At 50.1% G+C, this 25,791-nt stretch overlaps 1 protein-coding gene and 2 pseudogenes across 5 annotated transcripts in view; 1 reads left to right on the top strand and 2 right to left on the bottom strand.

Moving 5' to 3' along the window:
* Window positions 1-970: 970 nt before the first annotated feature.
* On the top strand, window positions 971-4,147 carry LOC117974448 (protein capicua homolog; annotated as a pseudogene).
* Window positions 4,148-4,947: 800 nt separating this feature from the next.
* Window positions 4,948-5,631, bottom strand: LOC117977615 (putative uncharacterized protein FLJ44672; annotated as a pseudogene).
* Window positions 4,948-25,791, bottom strand: part of LOC117977843 (putative uncharacterized protein FLJ44672) — a 39,978-nt gene continuing 19,134 nt past the window's right edge. For 3 of the 5 annotated variants that reach the window (XM_055092668.3, XM_055092669.3, XM_055092670.3), the window contains 7 exons: window positions 21,829-21,952; window positions 19,876-19,992; window positions 19,331-19,538; window positions 18,397-18,461; window positions 11,702-11,892; window positions 9,590-9,647; window positions 4,948-9,496 (listed from right to left, as the gene is read on the bottom strand). In XM_055092668.3, coding sequence (XP_054948643.1) covers window positions 8,393-9,496; window positions 9,590-9,592 — 1,107 coding nt within the window. In that variant the 5' untranslated portion in view covers window positions 9,593-9,647; window positions 11,702-11,892; window positions 18,397-18,461; ... (1 more) ...; window positions 19,876-19,992; window positions 21,829-21,952 and the 3' untranslated portion in view covers window positions 4,948-8,392. Of the gene's footprint in view, window positions 9,497-9,589; window positions 9,648-11,701; window positions 11,893-18,396; window positions 18,462-19,330; window positions 19,539-19,875; window positions 19,993-21,698; window positions 21,784-21,828; window positions 21,953-25,791 lie in introns of those variants that run through there. The other 2 variants (XM_063607355.1, XM_063607354.1) reach the window with 2 other exon arrangements.

The following is a 25,791-nucleotide window of genomic DNA, read 5'->3' as shown; positions in this document are numbered from 1 at the left end:
AGAATGAAAAAGAGAAAAGAAGCCTGGGCGTGGTGGCTCAAGCCTGTAATCCCAACACTTTGGGAGGCCAAGGCAGGCAGATTAAGAGGTCAGGAGTTCAAGACCAGCCTGGCCAACATGACAAAACCCCATCTCTACTAAAAATACAAAAATTAGCCAGGTGTGGTGGCACACACCTGTAGTCCCAGCTACTTGGGAGGCTGAGGCAGGAGAATCGCTTGAACCCAGGAGGCGGAGGTTGGAGTGCAATGTGAGCCAAGACCACACATTGCACTCCAGCCTGGGTGACAGAGCACGACTCTGTCTCAAAAAAAGAAAAAAGAAAAAAAAAGACAGAGAAAAGAAAGCCAACAAGACACCATTAGGCAAACCATTGTCAGGTTATGGGAGTTTGAGAAGAAAAGTAGACAAAGGAAAAGAAAGCTTATTTAAAGAATGGCTGAAAACTGCCTAAATCATGGGAAATATTTAGACCATGAAGCTTATTAATTATTAAATATTAAATAATTAAATAATTATTTAATTATTAAATATTAAATCCATGAAGCTTAAAGATTCCTAAAGAGGTTCAAACCAAATAGATACTCACCAAGTCACAATATAATCAAATAGTCAAAAGTTAAAGAAACTTTGCAGGTCAGGACAGAATCGAATAATACATTCAAAGTGCTGAAAGAAAAAAACTGCCAGCAACTAATACTATGTCTGACAAAGCTGTCCTTCAGAAAGAAAGAACTAATGTGTTTCCTCGACAAACAAAGCTGAGGGCATTCAGGACCACTAGGTCTACCTTAAAAAAATGCTTAACGGAGTTTTTCAAGTAAAAATGAATGAAGTTGAGAGCGGTGGCTCATGCCTGTAGAGGCCGAGGTGGGTGGATCACCTGAGGACGGGAGGTCAAGACCAGCCTGGCCAACATGGCAAAACCCCACCTCCAGTAAAAATACAAAAAATTAGCCAGGTATGAAGGCCACTGAGATCGTGCCACTGCACTCCAGCCTGGGTGAAAAGAGTCAAACTACATTTCAAAAACAAAAAACAAAACAAAACAAAAAAACAAAACTTGAGGCCTGGCCTTCTGCTCCTCTCCAACTCCATCTTCTCTGGACCCAAGCCACCTTGGCTGAGGAGGGGGCGAGGAGGTGTGAGCCCCTGCCAGGAACCCCCTGCCCGGACCAAGTACTCGGCCCCCAGGCCTGCGTTCAGTGAGGCCTCCCGTGGCCTCAGCATGTTCGTGTGGAGGAATGTGGAAGGTCACTCTGTGGCCGTGTTCCCCTGGTACTCCATCCCATTCCTGACCCCTCCCTGCAGCCACACGAGGCCCAGCAACCTGCCAGTCACTCAGTAGCCTCCAACCAGAGAAAACAACCTGCCAAGTTGGCAGCTGTTGCTCATGAGCGTCCACCAGGTGGGACGGGGAGTGTTGACCCTGGGCGGCTCCCTGGAGCCACCTGCCCTGAAAGCCCAGGGCCCGCAACCCCACACATTTTGGGGGTGGTGGAACCTGGTAAAAGCTCACCTCCCACCATGGAGGAGGAGCCCTGGGCCCCTCAGGGGAGTCCCTGCTGTACAGTGAGACAGAGAATGACCATGATGATGCTTTCCTCTCCATCATGTCTCCTGACACCCAGTTGCCTCTACCACTCAGATGATGTCAGGCCCAGTCCCTCAGTGCCCTGCGCAAGGAACAGGACTCATCTTCTGAGAAGGATGGACGCAGCCCCAACAAATGGGACAAGGACCACATCCAGTGGCCCATGAGTGGTAGTCACGATCTTCAGCAAGCGGCACCAGGCCCTGGCAGGGCGCACCAGGGTCACCCCAACCAGGATAACCGGACCGTCAGCCAGATGCTGAGCGAGCGGTGGTACACCCTGGGGCCCAATGAGACACAGAAATACCACGACCTGGCCTTCCAGGTGAAGGTGGCCCACTTGCAACAAGGACCGAAAGAAGTCCAGCTCAGAGGCCAAGCCCACAAGCCAGGGGCTAGCAGGAGTGTAACAAGGGCTCGTGGGAGCGGAGCATATCAGAGACGGGCACTGCCACTGCCCCTAGGGTGTCCTCTGAACTCCTGTCAGTTGCAGCCCAAACACTCCAGAGCTCGGATACCAAGGAGCAGCTTCTGTGGGGCAGAACGGCTGCACACAGTCAGGGAACCTGGCTCAGCCTGGCCCAAGCCTTCTCCCACAGGGGGGTACACAGCCTGGATGGCAGGGAAATAGACCATCAGGCACTACAGGAACTGACACAGGTGGTGTCTGGCACTGCATCATACTCTGGCCCAAAGCCTTCTACTCAGTATGGAGCTCCAGGCGACTTTGCAGCCCCTGGTGAGGGAGGTGACCAGTGGGCAGCCCTGCTGCTGCCCATCTGAGCTGCTCATTCCCAGCACATGGCCAGTGAGGACATAGCGAGTGATGAGGCGCACACGGTCATCCATGAGGAGGAGGGGGGTGATGATGTCATTGCTGATGATGGCTTTAGCACCACTGACACCGATCTCAAGTTCAAGGAGTGAGTGACCGACAGAGTGGGGACAACTCTGGGGAGGAGCCAGAGAGCAACAAGGGCTTTGGTGGGAAGGTATTTGCACCTGTCATTCCTTCCTCCTTTACTCCTGCTGCCCCTTGCTGGATCCTGAGCCCCCAGGGTCCCCCGATCCACCTGCAGCTTTTGGCAAAGTCTATGGTCCCACCCTGTCCTCCTACACATACTCGGATGCTTCCTCCTCAACCTTGGCACCCACCTCCTTCTTACTGGGCCCGGGAGCCTTTAAAGCCCAGGAGTCTGGTCAAGGCAGCAGAGCGGGCCCCCTACGGCCCCTACCCCTGGGGATGGGGGCCCAGGGACGCCTTCCAAGGCGACCTGTTTCCTCCCAATGGATCCTGCCACCTTCTGGTGCAAGAGACCTGAAAGTGTGGGCGACCTGGAGCTACCAGGCTCCTCAGTCATCAGGGTCCCTCCCAACACTAAGGCTTTCCTAGGCAGGAGCTGGGCTGAGCCACCCGGGGGCCAAAGCCTGAAGAGAAACTGACTGGGCTTTCGGGGTCGGGGCAGAGGGAACCCCACGGACATGGATCCCACACTGGAGGACCCCACCATGCCCAAATGCAAGATGAGAAGATGCTCCAGCTGCAGCCCAAAGCCCAACATCCCCAAGTGTGCCATGTGTGATGGGGACAGCTTCCCCTTTGCCTGTACAGGTGGAGAAGCCGAGGACAGGCTCAGGGAACCGGAGACCGAGAAGGCACTGTCCTCTTCACTGCACGCGCCCTGGACCAGTGCCGGCCCTGATCATGCAGCTCTTCCAGGCCCACTGCTTCTTCCTGTCCACTAGGCCACAGCCACCCTCCAGGCCCACTATGCACACATCTTCCCCTCCAAGGTTTGTTCTGCCCCTGCCCTAACTCCCAGCCCTGTGGGGGTCCTGACCAGACCTCACCTGGCTCAGACTCTTGACGCTGCCGTGGCTGCCCCACCACTGCCTCTGCCCGAGAGTCACGTGAGGCTGAGAGTAGGGGCAGGGGCAGCAGTGGTGCCAGTTGGGGGGGCGGTCCAGTGGAAGGAGCCTCAGCCTCGCTGGCTGCTCCGTGGGACTGATGACTGCATGATGATCTGGGCACCTCACGGATCTTCAACTGCAGGTGAAACGGATGCTGGTGGTGGCTGCAGGGCCGCTGGGAGCCACTGCATGGTTCCCAGAGGCTGGACTGGGGCAGGTGCCAACTGAAGCTGCTGGGGCAGCATGGGCAGGATATTCTGCACACAAACCTTGGAGAAGATGATGTGTGCATAGCGGGTCCACTGCTGCTGCCCCTGCCCTGACTCCCAGCCCTGCCTGACCCCACCTCACCCTGCTCAGGCTCTGGCGCAACCCTGGCTGCCCTGCCACTGCCTCTGCCCCAGAGTTGGGGCCTTGACAGCCTGTTTGGAAGGGGACACCCCAGCCCTGCCTCAACACCTGGGGGGTCTCCATAACTACCACAGGCACGTGGGCGACCCCAAAGAAGATCCTAGGACTCACAGTACCCCCTGAGAACATGGACAGTATGTGGGGGTAGCAACGGAGGGCAGGATGGTTATCTTCTCCCAGGTAAAGAGTTTGGGATGGAATAAGGCCTGCCTCTTTTTTTTTTTGAGACCGAGTCTTGCTCTGTCGCCCAGGCTGGAGTGCAGTGGTGCGATCTTGGCTCACTGCAACCTCTTCCCACCGGGTTCACGCCATTCTCCTGCCTCAGCCTTCCGGGTAGCTAGGATTACAGGTGCACGCTACCACATCCTGCTAATTTTTGTATTTTTAGTACAGACAGGGCTTCATCATCTTGGCCAGGCTGATTTCGATCTCCTGACATCGTGATCCGCCTGCCTCCACCTCCCAAAGTGCTGGGATTACAGGCGTGAGCCACCACGCCTGGTCAAGGCCTGCTCCTCTTATCTATACCCCCTACCCCTGCAGCTGTGCCGGGGGAAAGCTGGGCAGTTTCCCTCCTCCGAGTCCCTGTACATACCATGAATTGTGGGACCTTCAGAGCTTTTCACTTTTCGGAAAATAGCTCCTGCTGGGGCTACAAGATGGAGTGTGAAGAGGGCCTTGGGCCACAGGGAGGCGCCTGTGGACTAGGGGGAGTTCATGCACCCCTTCTTTCCCCAGAGGGGATGCACTCAGGTGAGTATGGGGGTGGGGGCTCCTGCACTTCGACACAGGCAGCGGGAGGGTTTTCTCCCCATTCCCTCTGCACTCCCAACTTGAGCTATACTTTTTAAGAAAGTGATTCACCCTGCCTTTGCCCTCTTCCCCAGAACAGAACACACTGATCATGGGCGATATTTTTCATTGTGCCAAAAAGTTGCCATGACCGTCATTAAATCTGTTTAACACCAAATAATAAGGAAAATAAAATAAAAAATTCGGGCATGGTGCAAAAACTAACTCCAAATAAATTACCTACCAAAATATTTATATAATGGTGGAAATATTCCAAAATTCCATATTTTGGGATTTATACACAAAAGATAAACAAATTAGAGACCAAGAGGCTGCCAGAAGGGAAAAACGGGGCCTGGGAAGGCCGTTGTGACGAATGAGCTGGGCCTGAAGAGGCCACTGGCAGGCAGGAGCTGGACCTGCCGAAGCAGCCGAAAGGCAGGAGCTTTGGACTGGGGAGGCCGCAGTGAGGTGAGAGCTAGCTGGGCGTGGAGAGTCCGCTGTGAGGCCGAGGCCGAGGCCGGGCCCGTACAGGCCTTCGAAAGGCAGGAGGCCGGGCCTGCAAAGGTCCACTGGAGGTCAAGTTCTGGGCCTGAAGAGGCCGCCAAAAGTCAAAAGCGGGGCCTGGGAAGGCCGCCGAGAGCCATGAGCTGGGCTGGGCTGGGCTGAAAGAGGCTACTGGGAGGCAGGAGGAGCTGGGCCTGGAGAGGCTGACTCGAGGAAGTTTTGCACCTGGAGAGGCCGCCGAGAGGATGCAGCTGGGCCCGGGGAGGCCGACTTGCTGCTCTTCCAGGCCCAATTCCAGGCCGACTTGAGGACGACTTGGGCCTGCAAACGCCACCGGGAGGCCGGAGCTGGGCCTGGAGAGGCTGACTTTGGGACGATTTGGGCCTGCAGAGGCCGCCGGGAGGCCCAAGCTGGGCCTAGAGGAGCCCACCGACCGCAGGCCGTTTGGGGCCTGCAGATGCCATCAGAGGGCAGGAGCTGAGCCTGGAGAGGCCACCGTGAGGCCTGAGCTGGGCCTGGGGAGCTTGGCTTCGGGAAGTTTTGGGTCTACCAGGGCCGCTGGGAGCTGGGCAGGAGCTGAGTCCAAAGACGTTGTTGGGAGGCCAGAGTCGGGCCTGGAGACGCAGCCGAGAGGAAGAGCTGGGCCCGGAGAGGATGCCGGGAGGCTGCAACTGGGTCTGGAGAGGCCGACTTGAGGAGGCCAGGCCTCTGCCTCCCACATGGCGGCCTCTTCAGGCCCAGCTGTTCCTCCTGGCTACATCTCCCGGCCCAGCTCCTGCCTCCCAGCAAACAAGCTCTTTTGGCTCAGCTCCCGCCGGCCTTTGTAGACCCCGAAGTTTCTGCAACCAAGCTCTCAGGCCCACATCCCGCCGCCAGTAGCCTGAACAGTCCCAGCTCCGGCTGGAGAAGAGCGTCTGCAGGCCCCGCTGTTGCCTCCCAGGGGTGTCTCCAAGCCCAGCTCTCAACCCACTGTGACCTCCCAGGCCCAAGTCCCTGCCTGCCTCCCAGCAGCCCGCGTGCGACCCTGCTCCTCCCTCACGGTGGCCTGTTGAGGCAGGGGCTCACGCTGACCCCTCTCAGCGTGGGAGGGGCCGGTGTGAGGCAAGGGCTCAAGCTGATGTCTCTCAGCGTGGGAGGAGCCGGTGTGAGGCAAGGGGCGCACGCTGACCTCTGTCAGCGTGGGAGGGGCCGGTGTGAGGCAAGGGCTCACGCTGACGTCTCTCAGCGTGGGAGGGGCCAGTGTGAGGCTAGGGGCTCAGGCTGACCTCTCTCAGCGTGGGAGGGGCCGGTGTGAGGCAAGGGCTCACGCTGACCTCTCTCAGCATGGGAGGGGCCGGTGTGAGGCAAAGGGCTCACGCTGACCTCTCTCAGCGTGGGAGGGGCCGGTGTGAGGCAAGGGCTCACGCTGACCTCTCTCAGCGTGGGAGGAGCCAGTGTGAGGCAGGGGCTCATGCCTCTGGGCAGGGTGCCAGAGGCATGAGTTGGGCATCAACAGGCCACTGTGAGGAGGAGCTGGGCTGCACGCAGGCTGCTGGGAGACAGGCAGGGACTCAGCCCCGGGAGGCCACCGTGGGGGCAAGAGCTGGGCCTGGAGAGGCCCCTGGGAGGCAAGAGCGGGGCCTGCAGAGGCTGTTCTCCAACCAGTGCTGGGCCTGTACAGGCCACCGGGAGGCAGGAGGTGGGCCGGAAGAGCTTGGCTGCAGAAAGTTCGGGGCCTAGAAAGGCGGTTGGGAGCTGGGCAGGAGTTGAGCCAAAACAGCTTGCTTACTTGCTGGGAGGCAGGGCCGGGAGAGACCGACTTCAGGACAACTTGGGCCTGCAGAGGTCGCCAGGAGGCCCAAGCTTGGGGTGGAGGAGCCCACCGACTGGAGACCATTTGGGGCCTGCAGATGCCATCGGAGGGCAGGAGCTGAGCCTGGAGAGGCCACCGTGAGGCCTGACCTGGGCCTGGGGAGCTTGGCTTCGGGAAGTTGTGGGTCTTCCAGGGCCGCTGGGAGCTGGGCAGGAGCTGAGTCCAAAGACGTTGTTGGGAGGCCAGAGTCGGGCCTGGAGACGCAGCCGGGAGGAAGAGCTGGGCCCGGAGAGGATGCCGGGAGGCTGCAAGTGGGTCTGGAGAGGCCGACTTGAGGAGGCCAGGCCTCTGCCTCCCGCATGGCGGCCTCTGCAGGCCCAGCTGTTCCTCCTGGCTGCATCTCCCGCCTCCCAGCAAACAAGCTCTTTTGGCTCAGCTCCCGCCGGCCTTTGTAGACCCCGAAGTTTCTGCAACCAAGCTCTTCAGACCCACATCCCGCCTCCCAGTGCCTGAACAGTCCCAGCTCCGGCTGGAGAAGAGTCTGCAGGCCCCGCTGTTGCCTCCACCCAGGGGTGTCTCCAGGCCCAGCTCTCGCCCCACCGCGACCTCCCAGGCCCAAGTCCCTGCCTGCCTCCCAGCAGCCCGCGTGCGACCCTGCTCCTCCCTCAGGGTGGCCTGTTGAGGCAGGGGCTCACGCTGACCTCTCTCAGCGTGGGAGGGGCCGGTGTGAGGCAAGGGGCTCCCGCGGACCTCTGTCAGCGTCGGAGGGGCTGGTGTGAGGCTAGGGGCTCCCGCGGACCTCTGTCAGCCTGGGAGGGGCCGGTGTGAGGCAAGGGGCTCAGGCTGACCTCTGTCAGCGTGGGAGGCACCGGTGTGAGGCAAGGGGCTCACGCTGACCTCTGTCAGCCTGGGAGGGGCCAGTGTGAGGCTAGGGGCTCCCGCTGACCTCTGTCAGCCTGGGAGGGGCCGGTGTGAGGCTAGGGGCTCCCGCTGACCTCTGTCAGCCTGGTAGGGGCCGGTGTGAGGCAAGGGCTCATGCCTCTGGGCAGGGTGCCAGAGGCATGAGTTGGGCATCAACAGGCCACTGTGAGGAGGAGCTGGGCCGCACATGGGCTGCTGGGAGGCACGCAGGGACTTGGCCCCGGGAGGCCGCCGTGGGGGCAAGGGCTGGGCCTGGAGAGGCCCCTGGGAGGCAAGAGCGGGGCCTGCAGAGGCTGTTCTCCAACCAGTGCTGGGCCTGTACAGGCCACCGGGAGGCATGAAGTAGGCCCGAAGAGCTTGGCTGGAGAAAGTTCCGGGCCTAGAAAGGCGGTTGGGAGCTGGGCAGGAGTTGAGCCAAAACAGCTTGCTTACTTGCTGGGAGGCAGGGCCAGGAGAGGCCGACTTCAGGACAACTTGGGCCTGCAGAGGTCACCGGGAGGCCCAAGCTTGGCGTGGAGGAGCCTACCGACTGGAGACCATTTGGGGCCTGCAGATGCCGTCGGAGGGCAGGAGCTCATCCTGGAGAGGCCACCGTGAGGCCTGACCTGGGCCTGGGGAACTTGGCTTCGGGAAGTTGTGGGTCTACCAGGGCCGCTGGGAGCTGGGCAGGAACTGGGCCAAAAAAGGCTGTTGTGAGGCAGCAGTTGTGCCTGTAGACCCAGCCAAGAGGAAGAGGTGGGCCTGGAGAAGCCCCTATAAGGCAGAGGTTGGGCCTGTAGACGCTCACAGGAGGCAGGAGCTGGGCCTGTAGAGGTCAACTTGAGGAGATTTTGGGCCTTCATAATCCACCAGGAGGCAGCAGTTGGGACTAGAGAGTCTGCCTTGAGTAAGTTTTGGGCCCGGAGATGACGTCCTGGGACAGGAGTTGAGCCTGGAGAGGCCACCGTGAGGCATGAGCTGGATGTAGAGAGGCCAGTGTGAGGCAAGACCTGGGCCTGTCTAGGCTGCTGGGAGACAGGCAGGAATCTGGCCAGGGAAGGTTGCCATGAGACAAAAGTTGGGCCTGGAAAGGCCCTTGTGAAGCATGAGCTTGGCCTAAAGAGGCCACTGGGTGGCAAGAGCTGGGTGTGTAGAAGCTGCTGAAAGGTTGGGAGCTTGGCTTGGGGGGTCCACAGTGAGGCAGATGCTGGGCCTGAAGAATCTGCTCTGAGGCAGATGTTGGGACTGTAGAGGCCGACGGGAGGCAGAGGCTGTGCCTGGAGGGGCCACCAAGATGCAGGAGCTGGGCCTGGAGAGGCTGCAAAGAAGCATGAGCTGGGCCTGGTGAGGTCGACTTGAGAAAGTTCAGGGCCTGGAGAGAAGGCTGGGAGGCAAGAGCTGGGTCTAAAGAGGCCATTGTAACGACGGAGCTGTGCCTGTGGAGGCTGTTGTGAGGCAGTAGGCTCATCAGCGGAGACTGCCGTGAGGTAGGGTATGGGCCTAAATAGGCCATTGTGAGTCATGAGCTTGGTCTGTAGAGGCTGACTGGAGAAAGTTCTGGGCCTGGAGAGGCTGCCAGGAGGTAGGAGCTGGGCCAAAAGATTTAAGCACGTTTACATTTATTAGGCACTTTATTTCCATTATTACACTGTAATATATAATAAAATAATTATAGAACTCACCATAATGTAGAATCAGTGGGCGTGTTAAGCTTGTTTTCCTGCAACTGGATGGTCCCACCTGAGCGTGATGGGAGAAAGTGACAGATCAATAGGTATTAGATTCTCATAAGGACAGCGCAACCTAGATCCCTCACATGCACGGTTCACAACAGGGTGCGTTCTATGAGAATCTAATGCTGCTGCTGATCTGAGAAGGTGGAGCTCAGGCGGGAATGTGAGCAAAGGGGAGTGCCTGTAAATACAGACGAAGCTTTCCTCACTCCCTCACTCGACACCACTCACCTCCTGCTGTGTGGCTCCTTACGGCTCCATGGCTCAGGGTTGGGGACCCCTGCTCAAGTGCATCCAAAGCAACCCTTCCCACACCAGTCTTCATAGTGGTCAAGGGCAGCAACCACTTAGCTCCCAAGGCATGTGCCTCAGCTGGCATTTCGTCACAATCAACAGTAAGTGGTAGCTTGAGTCACTGTGAGGTCACTTCCTGGAAATCACCAGCATCCCATTTCCCACTGGCAAAGAGCTCAGCACTGCCCCCTGGGAAACCAAACCTATGCCCAAATCCCATCTGTGTGGGTTTATCTCCTGGGACCCTTCGTAACATATTAGTCAGAGTCCAATCAGGAAGCATAAACCACTCAAAAGTTTAAAGTGGTAAAATTTAATACGGAGAATTATTCATTAGAACAGGTGAACAGCATAATGAGACATTGGCTAGCACAAAGTAAAGAGAACTCTAGAGAATACAGGACTAGCCCAGGCCAGGCATGGTGGCTCATGCCTGAAATTCCAGCAATTTGAGAAGCTAATGCAGGAGGATTGCTTAAGGCCAGGAGCTAGAGACCGGTCTGGACAACACAGTGAGACCCTGTCTCTATCCAAAAAAAAGAAAAAAGTTAGCTGGGAGTGGTGGTGCACACTTGTAGTCCCAGCTACTCAGAATGCTGAAGTTTGAGCCTGGGAGGTCAAGGCTGCAGCGAGGCATGATTATGCCACTACAGTCCAGCCTGGTGACAGAGCAAGACCCTGTCTCAAAGAACAAAACAACAACAACCATTTACAGACAGAAAAGAAATAGAGCTAATAAGCTAAGGAAAGATGTTGAAATGAGACAAGTAAAGTAATATGAGGTCTTTTATCTATTTAAAATAATCAAACAAAAAATGACTTACTAAATTATAATACCCTGTGCTGGCAAAGGTGCAGTGAAATGGGCACTCTCTTATACTATGAGGGGTGTTTAAATTGTGTATAAGCCTTCCCGGGTAAAGCTTGTCAATTTTTTAAAATAATGGAGACAGGGTCTCACCATACTGCCATACAGCCTCCTCCAACTCTTGGCCTCAAGCAATCCTCCTGTCTTAGCCTCCCAAAGTGCTAAGATTATAGCTGGGAGGCACCCAAAACCCTGTCAATTTACATCAAGGGTAATGAGAATGTCCATTCACCATGTCTCACAGTAATCTTACTTCTGGGGAGACAATTCAATCTAAACAAAAGGTCATCTGTACAAACACAGTAAAAATCTGGGAGTAACTGAAGACAGAGTTGGTAAGTGAAATAAGAAGCAGTTATAAGAAATTAAACTATGATATCAATAGGCACCTGGTATAAAAGGTCAGTTGATGTTAGCTGCTACTTTTTTGTTGTTTTGAGACAGGGTCTCACTCTGTCACCCAGGCTGGAGTGCAGAGGCCTGATCATGACTCACTGCAGTCTCAGCCTCCCTGGGCTCAAGTGATCCTCCCACCTCAGCCTCCCAAGTAGCTGGGACTACAGGAACATGCCACCACACTAGGCTAATTCATGTATTTTTCTGTAGGGATGGTGACTCCCCCTTTGTTTCCAAGGCCTATCGCAAACTCTTGGCCTCAAGCCATCCTCCTGCCTCAGCCTCCCAAAGTGTTGCGATTACCAGTGTGAGCCACACCTGGCCAGCTGCTACTTTTATCAATATTATTATTCCACTCAATTAAAAATTATTATTTTCAAGGCTATGCAACAGTATGTATCCTACAGCGTAATTGTAAAAACATATACAGTCGCCATCCCTCAGTATACAGAATTAGTTCCAGCCCCCCATCTCTGCATATACCAAAATCCATGCTTACTCACGTTTCGCTGTCACCCCTCTGGAATCCACGTGTACGAAAATTCCAAATATTAGTTGGGCATAGTGGCAAGCACCTGTAGTCTCAGCCACGTGGGAGGTTGAGATGGGAGGATTGCTTCAGCCTGGAAGGTTGAGGCTGCAGTCAGCTGCGATAGCACTACTACACTCCAGCCTTGGACAACAGAGGGAGACCCTGTCTCAGAAAAAAAAAAACAAAATAAAACAGGTTAGAAACTGTAATGAGGTCTGTTGGGCAAAATTCCATATAAGCAAAGTATAAATTAATAAAGCAAATCGTGATAAATTAGTACGATTGACTTTCTGGAGTTTCTGACAATAAAAGTAAGGAAAATGCAAAACACAAAGACAGAGAGTAAAAAGAGAAATTAGGAAAGCATTCTATATGTTTAATAGGAAGACACTGGCCATGTTCGAGCAGTGGCAGTATGTCGTGACACAACATACCTTAGAGAGAAGTTAACAGATGAGGAAGTTGATAAAAATCATCAGAGAAGCAAAATACTGGTAGCGACACTCAAGTAAACCACAAAATTTCCATAACTTATGTCAGCAAAGTGGGAATATTGTACAGTGTGTGTTGAAGTTCCTACACAACATTGTTTATCTGCCTTTTGTTTGTTTGTAAGGAATGTATATACTAAAACTTCTTCTTGCTGTCAAAAGAATATGTGTGAATAAGTCATTTTAACTTATTCTTCTGTTTTTCTTTTATCTTCCTGCCATCATCCCACAGCCTAACTTTAGAAATTTTTTCTTTAGAAAATTGAACAAGTGCTCCATGTGGTGGCACATACCTCTAGGATGGGAGGCAGGGGTGGAAGGGTCACTTGAGGCCATTAGTTTGACACCAGCCTGGCCAACAAAGTGAGACCCCATGTCTACAAAACAATTTAAAAATTAGCCAAGTATCGTCATGTATACCTACAGTCCTAGCTACTCAGGGGGCTCAGGTAGGAGGATCCTTAGCCCAGGAGTTCAAGGCTGCAGTGAGCTGTGATAGCACTACTGTACTCAAGCCTGGGTGACAGGGTGAGACCCCATCTCCTAAAATAAAAAACAAAGAAAAAAAATAGTTCAAGTAGCAAGTTGTATGTGGCTTACTCTGAATATTTCTAAACTAGAAATTCTCCATCTTTTGGGGTCTAACATCCCTTTACCTTTTTTAACTTTATTGAAGATCTCTAAGACTATTTCTTTCTGTAGATAATTATATTAAAACTAGAAAATAAGACACAATTTTTTAAATATTATTCATCACATATTAAAGCCATTACATGTTGATATAAGATTTTAAAAATATTTAGTATTCATTACATATTAATAATAAAACCATTACATGTTGATATAATACTTTTTCTTTTTCTTTGAGACAAAGTCTTGTTCTTTTGCCCAGGCTGGAGTGAAGTGGCTCAATCTCAGCTCATTGCAACCTCCGCCCCGCAGGTTCAAGCGATTCTCCTACCTCAGCCTCCCAAGTAGCTGGGATTACAGGCGCCCACTACCATGTCCAGCTAATTATTGTATTTTCTTAGTAGAGAAGGAGTTTCGCCATGTTGGCAAGGCTGGTCTTGAACTCTTGACCTCAGGTGATCCACCCGCCTGGGTCTCCCTAAGTGCTGGGATTACAGGTGTGAGCCACTGCGCCCACCCCGATTAATATATGTTTTAAAACACTGATTAGTCAGGCAACACCACTGGGCAGGGGCCTCCTCATTCCCAGCGACGCAAACCCCACTGCACGGCTGAGGGGTTGCAAGGGCTGCAGAGCCAAAAGGCTCTGACTTGAGATATTACTTTACTTGTATTTTTATTTGTATTGTGAGACAGGTCCTGCTCTGTCACACAGACTGGAGTGCAGCTGTGCACTTACAGCTCGCTGCAGCCTCAACCTCCTGGGCTCAAGCCATCTTCCTGCCTCAGCTCCCCAGTAGCTGGTAGTACAGTTGAGTGTCACCATGCCTGGTTATTTTTTTAATTTTTTTGTAGAGTGAGGGGTCTTGCTATGTTGCCCAAGCTGGCCTCAAACTCCTGACCTCAAGAGATCTGCCCACTTCAGCCTCCTGAGTAGCTGAAACTACAAGTACACATCACCATGCCTAGCTACATTTATTTACTTTTGAAAAATATTTTTGTAAAGAGCAGGTCTTGCTGTGTTGTCCAGGCTGGTCTTGAACACCTGCCCTTAAAAGATACTCGCACCTCTGCTTACCAAACAGCTGGGACTACAGGCATGAGCCATTGCAATGAGCCTGAAGAGATTTCTTTAATCTAGCATCCCATACTTGGTAGGATTGGGAAAGGCAGTAGTGTTTTTTTAAATTACTTAATAATTTCAGTAACAATCAAACTCAACCTTGACCCCTGCCTTCTCTCACACCCCATATCCAGTCTGTCAGGAAATCCTGTTGATTGTCTTCGACATCTACTAAAGATCCCCACCCAGCAACTCCCTGGCCTCCTCCCCTACTTCTCCCCTCTGACCATCTCTCACCACCACCACGACCCTGGTCAGGACCACCATCATCTCCCGCCTGGATGTTGCCAAAGCTTGGCCCCCATGCTTCTATCACATCTTCCCACAGTCTTTCTCAACTCAGCAGCCAGAGAATACTTTTAAATCGGGAGACAGATCATGTCGCCTCTCTGCTCAGAACCCTCCCGCAGTTCCCATCTGAGTCAGAGTAAAAGCCAAAGCCCCACCAATAACCTCCCAGGGCTTATGTGATCTGTACTGATCCCCACCCAGCAACCTGGCTCCCTCCCCTAATTCTCTCCCTCTCTCCATCTGCTCCATGGGCCTCCTTCCAGAGCCGGAGACACACCTCAGACAGTTTATTCTATTGTTTCTGCCTACAATCCTCTTCCCTCAGCACCTTGGCCACCTCCTTCCCCTCCTTCAAGTCTGTACTCAATTTTCACTTAGGCCACCCCTGACCATTCTATTTAACATTGCCATCTGTCCCCATGCCCACCATGCTCATTTCTTCCTTCTTTACTTTCTTCTTTCTTTTTTTCAAGATCTCACTGTCACCAAGGCTGCAGTGCAGTGGCGAAATCACAGCTCACTGCAACCTCAAATTTCCAGGCTCAAGCGATCCTCCCACCTCAGCCTCCCGAGTACCTGGGACTCCAGGTTCATGCCACCATGCCTGGCTAAATTTTTTAGTATTTTATTTTATTTTATTTTATTTTGAGACAGAGTTTCACTCTTCTTGCCCAGGCTGTAGTGTAACGGTGCGATCCCGGCTCACTGCAACCTCCACCTCCCAGATTCAAGTGATTCTCCTGCCTCAGCCTTCCAAGTAGCTGGGATTACAGGTGTGTGCCACCACGCCCAGCTAATTTTTGTATTTTTAGTAGAGCCGGGGTTTCACAATGTTGGCCAGGCTGGTCTCGAACTCCTGACCTCAGGTAATCTGCCCGCTTCAGCCTCCCAAAGTGCTGGAATTACAGGCGTGAGCCACCACGCCTGGCCAATTTTTTCATTTTTTGTAGAGACAAGGTCTTACTATGTTGCCCAGACTGGTCTTGAACTCCTGGCCTCAAGTGATCCTCCTGCCTAAATTCCTAAAGTGCTGGGATTACCTGCATGAGCCATCATGCCTGGCTTCATGTTCATTTCTTCTTGCTGCTGCAACATAGTTTGCAGTTTCCTATATTTAGTGGCTTAAAACACCACAAATCTACCATCTTACAGTTCTAGGGGCCAGAAACCCAAACTAGGTCTATTAAGGCTAAAGTCAAGGTGTCAGCAGGGCTGCATTCCTTCTGGAGACTCTAATATGTTCCCTTGGCTTTTCCAGCTTCTAGAAGCCACCCCCATTCCTTGGATCATGGCCCCTGACTCCATCTTCAAAACCAGAGGTGAAGCATCTTCAAATCTCCCTCTCTTACCTCTGCTTTCATCACCACATCTCCTGCTCCAATTCTGAATCTCCTACTCTCTTTCTTTTATAAAGACCCTTGTGATTGCTGGGCATGGTGGCTCCCACCCAGAATCCCAACACTTTGGGAGGTCAAGGCAGGAGGATCACTTGAGGCCCGAAGTTTGAAACTAGCATGAAAAACACAGTGAGACCCCCACCTCTAGAAAAAAATAAAAATAAATACTAGCCCGACATGGTGGTATGCGCCTGTAGTCCCGGCTACTTGAGAGGCTGAGGTGAGACAATCGATTTAGCCCAGGAGTTTGAGATCAGCCTGGACAACATAACTAAATCTTATCTCTACAAGGACGAGGTGGGAGGATCACTTGAGCCCAGGAATTTGTGGCCAGCCTGGGCAACAAAAGAAGACCCCATCTGGCCAACATGGCCAACCTGGCCACCATGGCGAAACTCTGACTCTACAAAAATGAGCTGGGCATGGGTGACATGCATGTGTAGTCCTAGCTACTTGGGAGGTTGACATGGGAGGATTGCTTGATCTCAGGAGGCCAAAGCTATAGTGAGCTATGATCACATCACTGCACTCCAGCCTGGATGACACAGGAGATTCTGTCTCAAAAAAAAGAAAAGAAATATATATTTAATCTCTGTCCCTGGTTCGTGGCACAGAGCTTCTAAAGCTCTTACAAAGACCTCAGTGATAGATGTGACAGGAACATCTTTTGTTTTAATATTTGGTCTTGGTCCCAGGTTTCTAACACAAGAGCCTCTAAGAACTTTGGGATCTCCAACATGGTAAGAATGCATTTGGGGATGTTGTTGAGATGACTGGGTGACTGCAAGCTCCTAAATTTCTTCAAGAGGAGGGCTGATTACCATGCAACCACATGGTAAGAGGCTTGGAACTTTCAGCCTCATGCACTGAACTCCAGGAGGAAGAGGGGCTGGAGACTGACTTAATCACCAACAGCCAAAGATTTTATCAATCATGCTTGCATAATAAAGCCTCCATAAACACCCTGAATGGGGTTTGCAGAGCTTTCAGGGTTGCTGGACACAGGAGATGCTGGGAGGGTCACATGTTCAACAGAGGGCATGGGAGCTCTGTGCCCCTCCGAACTTAACTTGCCCTGGGTATCTTTCTTTTTTTTGAGACAGGATCAGGCTCTTTTGTCCAAGCTAGAGTACAGTGGCGCAATCTCAGCTTACTGTAACCTAAGCCTCCCCAGTCCCCAGCTCAAGGTATCCTCTCATCTCAGCTTCCCTAGTAGTTGGAACTCTAGGTGCACACCACCACACCGGTTATTATTTTTTTTTTTTAATTTTTTATAGAGACAGGTTTTCACCATGTTGCCCAGGCTGGTCTCAAACTCTTGAGTTTAAGCGATCCTCCCACCTTGGCCTCCCAAAGTGCTGAGATTACAGGCATGAGCCACTGCATCCAGCATGCACGTCTCTTTCATTGACTGTTTCTGAGATGTATCCTTCACAATGAACCAGTAATAAGAAATGAACTGGCCAGATGTGGTGGCTCACATCTGTAATCCCAGCACTTTCAGAGGCTGAGGTGGGAGGATCACTTGAGACCAGGAATTTGTGGCCAGCCTGGCCAACACAACAAGACCCCATCTATACAAAAAATAAAAGAAACTAGCCAGATGTGGTGGTGCAGGCATGTAGTCTCAGCTACTAGGGAGGCTGAGGTGGGAGAACCACTGGAGCCCAGACAATCAAGGCTGCAATGACCTATGACTGCACCATTGCACACCAGCCTGGGCAACAAAATAAGACCCTCTCTCTCAGAAAAAAAGAAAATAAACTGTTTTTCTGAGTTCCGTAAACTGTTCTAGCAAATTATTAAACCCAAGAAGACAGTTATGGGAACCCCCGATTGGTAACAGGTTGGTCAAAAGTATGGTGACAACTTAGGACTTGCCATTGGCATCTGAAGTGAGGATGGCCTCATGGGACTGAGCCCCTAACTTGTGGGGTCTGTGCTAACTCCAGGTAGTGTCAGAATAAAGTCATGGGATAGCCAGTTAATATCCAGAGCACTGAAGAATTTGGTGTAGAAACTCCATACATACATTCAGTCGGAAGTGTGTGAGTAGAGACAAACATGGGCTTTTCTGTCACCTACCTGCTTAACTGCATAGGAGAGGCAATATGTGGTGCTCATGAACAAAGCAAACATTAAAGTCAGACCAAACCCAACATTTGACTCAGTCTTAATATCCAGGTGAGCTTGGGCAAATCTTTCATTATTCCTAAGGCTTCATCACTCCATTCATAAAATGGGGATAACTGTGACACCTACCTGTGATTCTGTGAGAATTAACGAAATATTACGCTTGGGGTTATTGTGATCATTATACCTATTCCAAACTATTTGACAAGGACAGTGATGGATGATGACATCAAAAAATCAGAAACTGCAATGAGGTCTCTCAGGCAAAATTCCATACAAGCAAATTACTGTGTCTACAAAGCATTCCTGCCACATTTAATTCACCATTCCCTGAACAAAATATGCCATCTTCGTTGTTCAGGTCTGTACAGTGCTGGTTTCCCTTCCTGGGCAGTTTGCGCTATCCCATCCCAGCCCATTCCCCATCCCTCCACCTCGCCCTTCCCTCCCCACTCTCATACAACTCTTCCTCATCTTTCAGGACTTGGCTTCAATGTCACCTTAACTGGAAGCTTCTCTCACTCTCCAGAAGAGCTTCCCATTGCACTTGATGCATGCACTATTTGATCATTTTTAAGTTATAGTCCAAATCTTTTTGTACCTGAATAACATGTTGCCCAGTCAGTCTCTCTTCCTGGATTCAGAAGTCTTTCATGGTAGATCCAGCTGGAAGTGACAAAAAGACATCTTTTGACATAAAGGGATGACACAGACAGACATAAGTTCTTAAATGTCTTAAATGTTATGTGAAAATTAAACAGAATTCAAAGACTTGTGGGGAACACTTAGGAGGGAAAGTTACTGGGAATGTCATAAAGGGTTAATTTGTATTTTATTTTATTTTATTTTATTTTATTTTATTTTATTTTATTTTATTTTTTGAGACAGTCTCATTCTGTCACCTAGGCTGGAGTCGTGGTGCAATCAGGCTCACTGCAGCCTTGACCACCTGGGCTCAAGTAATCTCACTTAATTTTTATTTGGTTTAAGAAAGTCTTGGTTGAGGGTGGTGGCTTATGCCTGTAATCTCAGCACTTTGGGAGGCTGAGAGGTATATTACTTGAGGCCAGGAGTTTGAGATCAGCCTGGGCAATATATTAAGACCCTGCCTCTACCAAAAAACAGAGTGAATGTGTGGAAGACAATTTTTCCACAGACTGGGAGTGAGGGAATAATTTCAGGATGATTCAAGTGCATTACATATATTGTGCACTTTATTTCTATTATTACTACATAGTAACATATAATGAAATGATTCTACAACTCACTATAACGTAGACTCAGTGGGATCTCTGAGCTTGTTTTCCTGCAACTAGACTGTCCATCTGGGGTGATGGGAGACAGTAACAGAATATCAGGCATTAGATTCTCATAAGGAGTACACAACCTAGATCCCTCGCATGCACACTTCACAACAGAGTTTGTGCTCCTATGAGAATCTAATGCTGCTGCTGATCTGACAGGACATGGAGCTCAGGTGGTCATGCAAGTGATGGGAGGGGCTAGAAACACAGATGAAGTTTCCCTTCACTCACCTGCTGCTCACCTCCAGCTCTGTGGCCCTGTGGTTGGAAACCACTGCTCAAGTGCATTCGAAAGGATCCATCCCACGCCATTCTTCAGAGTCATCTTTACTGCTGCAGTGGTCAACTTGTAGCACCCCTAAGCTCGCAGGACATATGCTTCAACTGGCATTTCACAATCAACAGTATGTGGTAGCTTGAGTCATTGTGAGGTCACTTCCTGGAAATCACCAGCATCCCATATCCCATTAGCAAGGAGCTCAGCACTGCTCCTTGGATAACCAAACCTATTCCCAAATCCCATCGGTGTGCGTCTATCTCCTGGTACCCTTCCTAGCATCAATTCTGTATTTGTAGGAGTCCAATCAGGAGACACAAACCACTCAAAAGTTTAAACTAGAATGAGCAAGATGGCTCACACCTGTAATCCCAGCACTTTGGGAGGCCAAGGTGGGTGGACTGCTTTGAGCTCAGGAGTTTAAGAACAGTCTGGGAAACATGGCGAAACCTCGTCTCTACAAAAAACACAAAAATCAGCTGGGTGTGGTGGCACTTACCTGTAATCCCAGCTACTCGGGAGGCTGAGGCAGGAGAATTGCTTGAGCCTGGCAGGTGGAGGCTGCAGTGAGCAGAGGTTGTGCCACTGTACTCCAGCCTGGGTGACAGTGTGAGACCTGGTATCAAAAAGAAAAAACGTATATATATGTAAATTTAATATAAAAAGTATTAATTTTGGCCAGGCACAATGGCTCATGCCTGTAATCCCAGCACTTTGGGAGGCCAAGGCAGACAGATCACCTGAGGTCAGGAGTTCGAGACCAGCCTGACCAGCATGGAGAAACCCCATCTCTACTAAAAATACAAAATTAGCTGGGCATGGTGGCACATGCCTGTAATCCCAACTACTCGGGAGGCTGAGGCAGGAGAATCGCTTGAACCCAGCAGGTGGAGGTTGTGCTGAGCCGAGACAGCGCCATTGCACTCCAGCCTGGGCAACAAGAGTGAAACTCCATCTCGAAAAAAAAAAAAGGTATTAATTTTTACAGAGGATCAGCACAATGAGGGACACACTAACACAAAGTAAAGACAACTCTAGAGAATACGGAACTAGTAGAGGCCAGGCATTGTGGCTCATGCCTGTAATCCCAGCAATTTGGGAAGCCTAGGCAGGAGGATCGCTTGAGGCCAGGAGTTGGAGACCAATCAGTGCTAAATAGTGAGACCCTGTGTCTACCAAAAAAAGAAACAGCCAGGTGTGGTGGTGGTGCACACCCGTAGTTCCAGCTACTTGGGAGTCTGGGGTGGGAGAAATCCCTTGAGCCTGGGAAGTCTACACTACAGTGAGCCAAGATTGTGCCACTGCACTCCAGCCTGGGCGACAGAGTGAGACCCTGTCTTAGAAAGAAAAAAGAAAAGAAAGTGTTAATCCCCCTATGGGAATCTCCTCTTCTCCTGCCCTCTCTGGAACCTCACTTGTCAGTTCTTCCTCCCACTTCCCTGTATCTTTAACCTATCCCCCACTTTTAGCTCCTTCCCATCATCATTTAAATTACTCAAACTTCTTCTGTTTTAAAAACCTCTCCCTAAACTCAGTGAGAGGTCTCCTGCACACCCATTGAGCCATCTGCTCTCCCTGGTGCCTTCTCTACAGCAGCCTGAGCCATGTCTCTAATCCATGAATCTCATCATGTTACTCCCCCATTTACATCACTTCTCCTTGCCTCAGGGATTAAGTCCAAACTCCTTAACAGCCCCTGCTCTGCCCTGCCTTGCAAGGCAGCCTTACTGCTTGCCCCTCTCCATTTCATCTGCTATGAAGTCCAACTGAGCCTCATCTGCCCCTTCAACGCACACTCTTTCTCCTCTGGGAGTCTCTGAAGTGGGTAATATCCTCTGCTTATAATATGCTTCCCCTTAAACCTCTACTCTCTTCCTAGCTAGCTTCGACTCCTCTGTCACTTGTCCGCTTTGGCATCACCTCCTCATAGAAGACTTCTTTGACTCCCGAGATTCTCAGGAGCATGGCAGGTGAGGTGCTCCTCCCATGAATGGATGGAGATTAGGGAGTGTGTGTTATTCATGCTTAATTCACCAGTGCTTAGCTGAGTACCTGGCATAAAATAGTTACTGTGGTGGCCAAAGTAATAAACCCTACCGCCAGCAATTGCTCATGTCCTATGTTACACAGCACAATTACATAGGAAGGGGGAATTAAGAGTGCAGATAAAATTAATGTTGCTCATCAGCTGACCTTAAAACAAGACTATCCTGGAGTATCTAGGAGAGCCCATGTAATTACAAGCATTCTTTAAAACTGGAAGAGGGAGGCAGAAGGTTAAGAACCAGAGACGGTGGGCACAATGGCTCATGCCTGTAATACCAATATTTCGGGAGGCCAGGGCAGGAAAATCCCTTGAGTGCAGGAGTTCAAGGTCAGCCGTGGCAACATACTGAGGTCCCATCTCTACAACAAAATAAAAACAAAATTCACTGAGTGTCACGATGCTTACCTGTAGTCCCAGCTACTGGGAAGGCTGACATGGTAGGATTGCTTGAGCCTGGGAGTTTGAGGCTATAATGAGCCATGATAGGACTACTGAACTCCATCCTGAGTGACAGGGCAAGGTCCTGTTTCTAAAGAAAAAAAGGACATTGGAATCAGGGTCCTCTCCATCCTGAGGTGCCTACAAGGCATCTCTCTCTGCAAACGAGTAAACATCACCCTCCAACTCCTTACAGAGTGGAGCAGCAGGAAAACTCCTTCACCTCATTTCTGTGCTGCTTGGGAGGCCTGGACAGCCCAATAACCAGCTCCTTGCTGATGAAGCAATCAGGAAATGGCTCGAGTTGAGCTAAGGAGAATTTGGATCCTTCTTTTGGTTCTCAATAGGCAGGGTAGGGGCCAGGCATGGTGGCTCATACCTGTAATCCTTGCACTGTGGGGGGCCAAGGTGAGAGGATTGCTTGAGGCCAGGAGCTCAAGACCAGCCTGGGCAACATAGCAAGACCTGGATGGCATACAACTGTGGTCCCTACTACTTGGTAGGATGAGGTGGGAGGATTGATCACTTGATCCCAGGAGTTTCAGGCTGCAGTGACCCATGATCACACCACTGCACTTCAGCCTGGGTGACAGAGCCAGACCATGTCACAAAAAGTTAGAAAGAAAAAAAAAGAGAGAGAGGGAGAGAGACTATACACAGGCACCACCACATTTGGCTAATTTTTAAATATTCTGTAGAGACAAGGTCTTGCTAGGTTGCCCAGGCTAGTCTAAAACTCCTGGCATCAGGCTGGGCATGGTGGCTCATGCTTGTAATCCCAGCACTTTGGGAAGCTAAGGCAGGCAAATCACCTGAAGTCTGGAGTTCGAGACCAGCCTGGCCAACATGGTGAAACTCTGACTCTATCAAAAATACAAAAATTAGCTGGGCAGGAGTGGCGTGTACCTGTAATCTCACCTACTCGGGAGGCTGATGCAGGAGAATCACTTGAACCTGGGAGGTGGAGGATGCAGTGGACCCCATCACTGCACTCCACCCTGGGTGACAGAGCGAGACTCTGTCAAAAACAACAACAATAACAAAAACAAGAACAACAACAACAAAAAAACTCCTGGCATCAAGACATCTTCCTGTCTTAGCCTCCCAATGCCCTGGGATTATACTGTTTCCTATAATTGAAGACACTTGTTCTTATACTGCTTTAAGGAATAAAGGAAGAAAAAAAAAACAGATAATGGCAAATGTTGGTGAAGGCCGGGCATGGTGGCAGCCTGTAATTCCAGAACTTAGGGAGGCTGAGGTGGGCAGATCACTTGAGGCCAGGAGTATGAGACCAGCCTGGGCAACATGGTAAAATCCCATCACTACAGAAAAATATAAAAATTAGCCAGGCATGGTGGTGTACAACTGTAATTTTCAGCTACTCAGGAGGCTGAGATGAGAGAATCACTTGTGCCTGGGAGGTCAAGGCTGCAGTGAACTGTGATGGCATCATTGCACTGTGGCCTGAGAGACAGAGCAAGCCCCTATCTAGAAAAAAAAAATGTCAGTGAAGATGTGGAGGAATTGGAACCCACATACACTACTGGTGGGAACATAAAATCGTGTAACCATTTTGTTTGGGTATTTCTTTTCTTGTCATTTTAATTGGATTTTTAAAAAATCAAGACAGGGTTTCACTATCTTGCCCAGACTGGTCTTGAATTCATGGGCTCAAGCCATCCTCCTAGCTGAGCCTCCTGAGTAGCTGGGATTACAGGTGTGAGCCATTGTATCCAACTGGTGTAGCCACGTTAGAAAACAGTCTGGCAGTTTCTCAAAAGGCTAAATGTACAGTCATCCTATAATGCAACAATTTCACTCCTAGGCATATATCCCAGAAAAATAAAAATATATGTCCACACAAAAACTTGTACAACAATCTTCATAGCAGCATTATTCATAATGACCAATACATGGAATACATGGAAACAATCCAAATATCCACCAACTGATGAACAGATAAACAAAATGCAGTGTGTCTCTACCATGGAATACTGCCATAGAAGGAATGAAATATTGATACACACTATGACATAAAGGAACTTTGAAAACACTGTGCTAAGAGGGAAAAAAAGCCACAAAAGATCACATATTGTACAATTCTATTTGTCCAGATTAGGCAAATCTATAGTGACAAAAAAATTAATCAATGGTTGCCTAAGGCTGGGGGCAAAGGTAGGTGGGGAGAGTAGGAGGTAGTGGCTAAGGGGTATGGATTTCTCTATAGGGTAATGAAAGGTTCTAAAAGTGACTGTGGTGATCGATGCACAGCTCTGTGAATATTCTAAAACCTACTGAATTGCAGATTTCAATAAATAAAGTGAATGGTATGCGAATATTTTAATAAAGCTATTATTTAAAATAATAATAATAGGGGGCTGGGCACAGGTGGTCATGCCTGCCTGTAATCCCAGCACTTTGGGAGGCTGAGGCAGGAGGATCACTTGAGGTCAGGAGTTTTGAGCCCAGTCGGAGCAACGTGGCAAGATCCCGTCTCTATGATAAAAAATTAGCTGGACATGGTGGCACATGTCTGTAGTCCCAGCTACTTGGGAGACTCAAGTGAGAGAACCGCTTGAGCCCAGGAGTTTGAGGCTACAGTGAACCATGATCATGTCACTGTACTGTAGCCTGAGCAACAGAGCAAGACACTGTCTCTGAAAAGGAAAGAAAACAAATGCAAGTTTTTATCACTTTGTGAGTGTAGCCAAGTTGGAGGAGAAATAGACAATAATAAAAGAGCACTGAATAATGACAGTGAGTGGCTGGTTAGGCTCAGTTGCTAGCTAAATGGCTTCTAAAAAATTCAATAAAGTTACAGCTCTGGGGACAGTCATGTAGTCAAAGAATGAACGCTAAATTCATTACAAATGCCCATGGTCTTTATTTACATGCCTTCTAGTGAAAAATTCCTAAGTGCCTAAATAGCAAGTCTGCAATGATAGCAGCTATTTATTAAAGACTACAAAAAAGAAATGGAGGCCGGGCATGGTTGCTCACATCTGTACTCCTTGAGTTTTGGGAGGCTGAGGCAGGCAGATTGCCTGAGGTCAGGAGCTCCAGAGGAGCCTGGCCAAAATGGTGAAACCCCATCTCTACTAAAAATACAAAAATTAGCTGGGTATGGTGGCGGGCGCCTGTAATCCCAGCTACTCGGGACGCTGAGGCAGGAGAATTGCTTGAACCCAGAAGGTGAAGGTTGCAGTGAGCCAAAATCGCACCATTGCACTCCAGCCTGGGTGACAAGAGAAAGACTCTTAGCTTAAAAAAAAAGAAAAAAAAAGAAATGGCATCTTCTTCAAGAATTACATCGTGTTTCATGATAAAGAAGCTCTAATTTTGCATTTGTTCAAGTATTGATGAGATTTAGCCAATATGACACCCATCTTGGATAAAATACAAACAACACAATTTCATTTTCTCATTAACAAAACCGATTAAGTAGTCTAATATCAATTCTGATCTTATTAAAAACTGATCAGATTTAAAAAATTATGGAATTATGGAGCCAATGAGATGTTACAACCTGTTCCAAGGGGAATTCCAAAATCCACACATATCTGAGACCATCAAGTATGATGAAATATATTTGATTACTATATTGAAAAATAAACTGATTACATAGCCAACAATTGGACAGGGGTCTCCTCATCCACAGCCACACAAACCCGATCATGCAGCTATGTGGTTACAAGGCCTACATAGCCTAGAAGGGACTGGTCTGACTTGAGATTTCATTTGTATTTGTATTTTGAGACAGGGTCCCACTCTGTCACCCAGGATGGAGTGCAGTGGTATAATCATAGCTCACTGCAACCTTGACCAACTGGGCTCAAGAGATGCTCCTGCCTCAGCTGCCCCCATACCTGGGAATACAGGCAAGTACCACCATGTCAGGCATTTTTTTCATTTTTGTAGAGAGAGAAG

Source organism: Pan paniscus, chromosome 8 (genome assembly GCF_029289425.2).
Source record: "Pan paniscus chromosome 8, NHGRI_mPanPan1-v2.0_pri, whole genome shotgun sequence".
Taxonomy (NCBI): Eukaryota; Metazoa; Chordata; class Mammalia; order Primates; family Hominidae; genus Pan; species Pan paniscus.
This window is presented reverse-complemented; position numbering and strand designations above follow the sequence as displayed.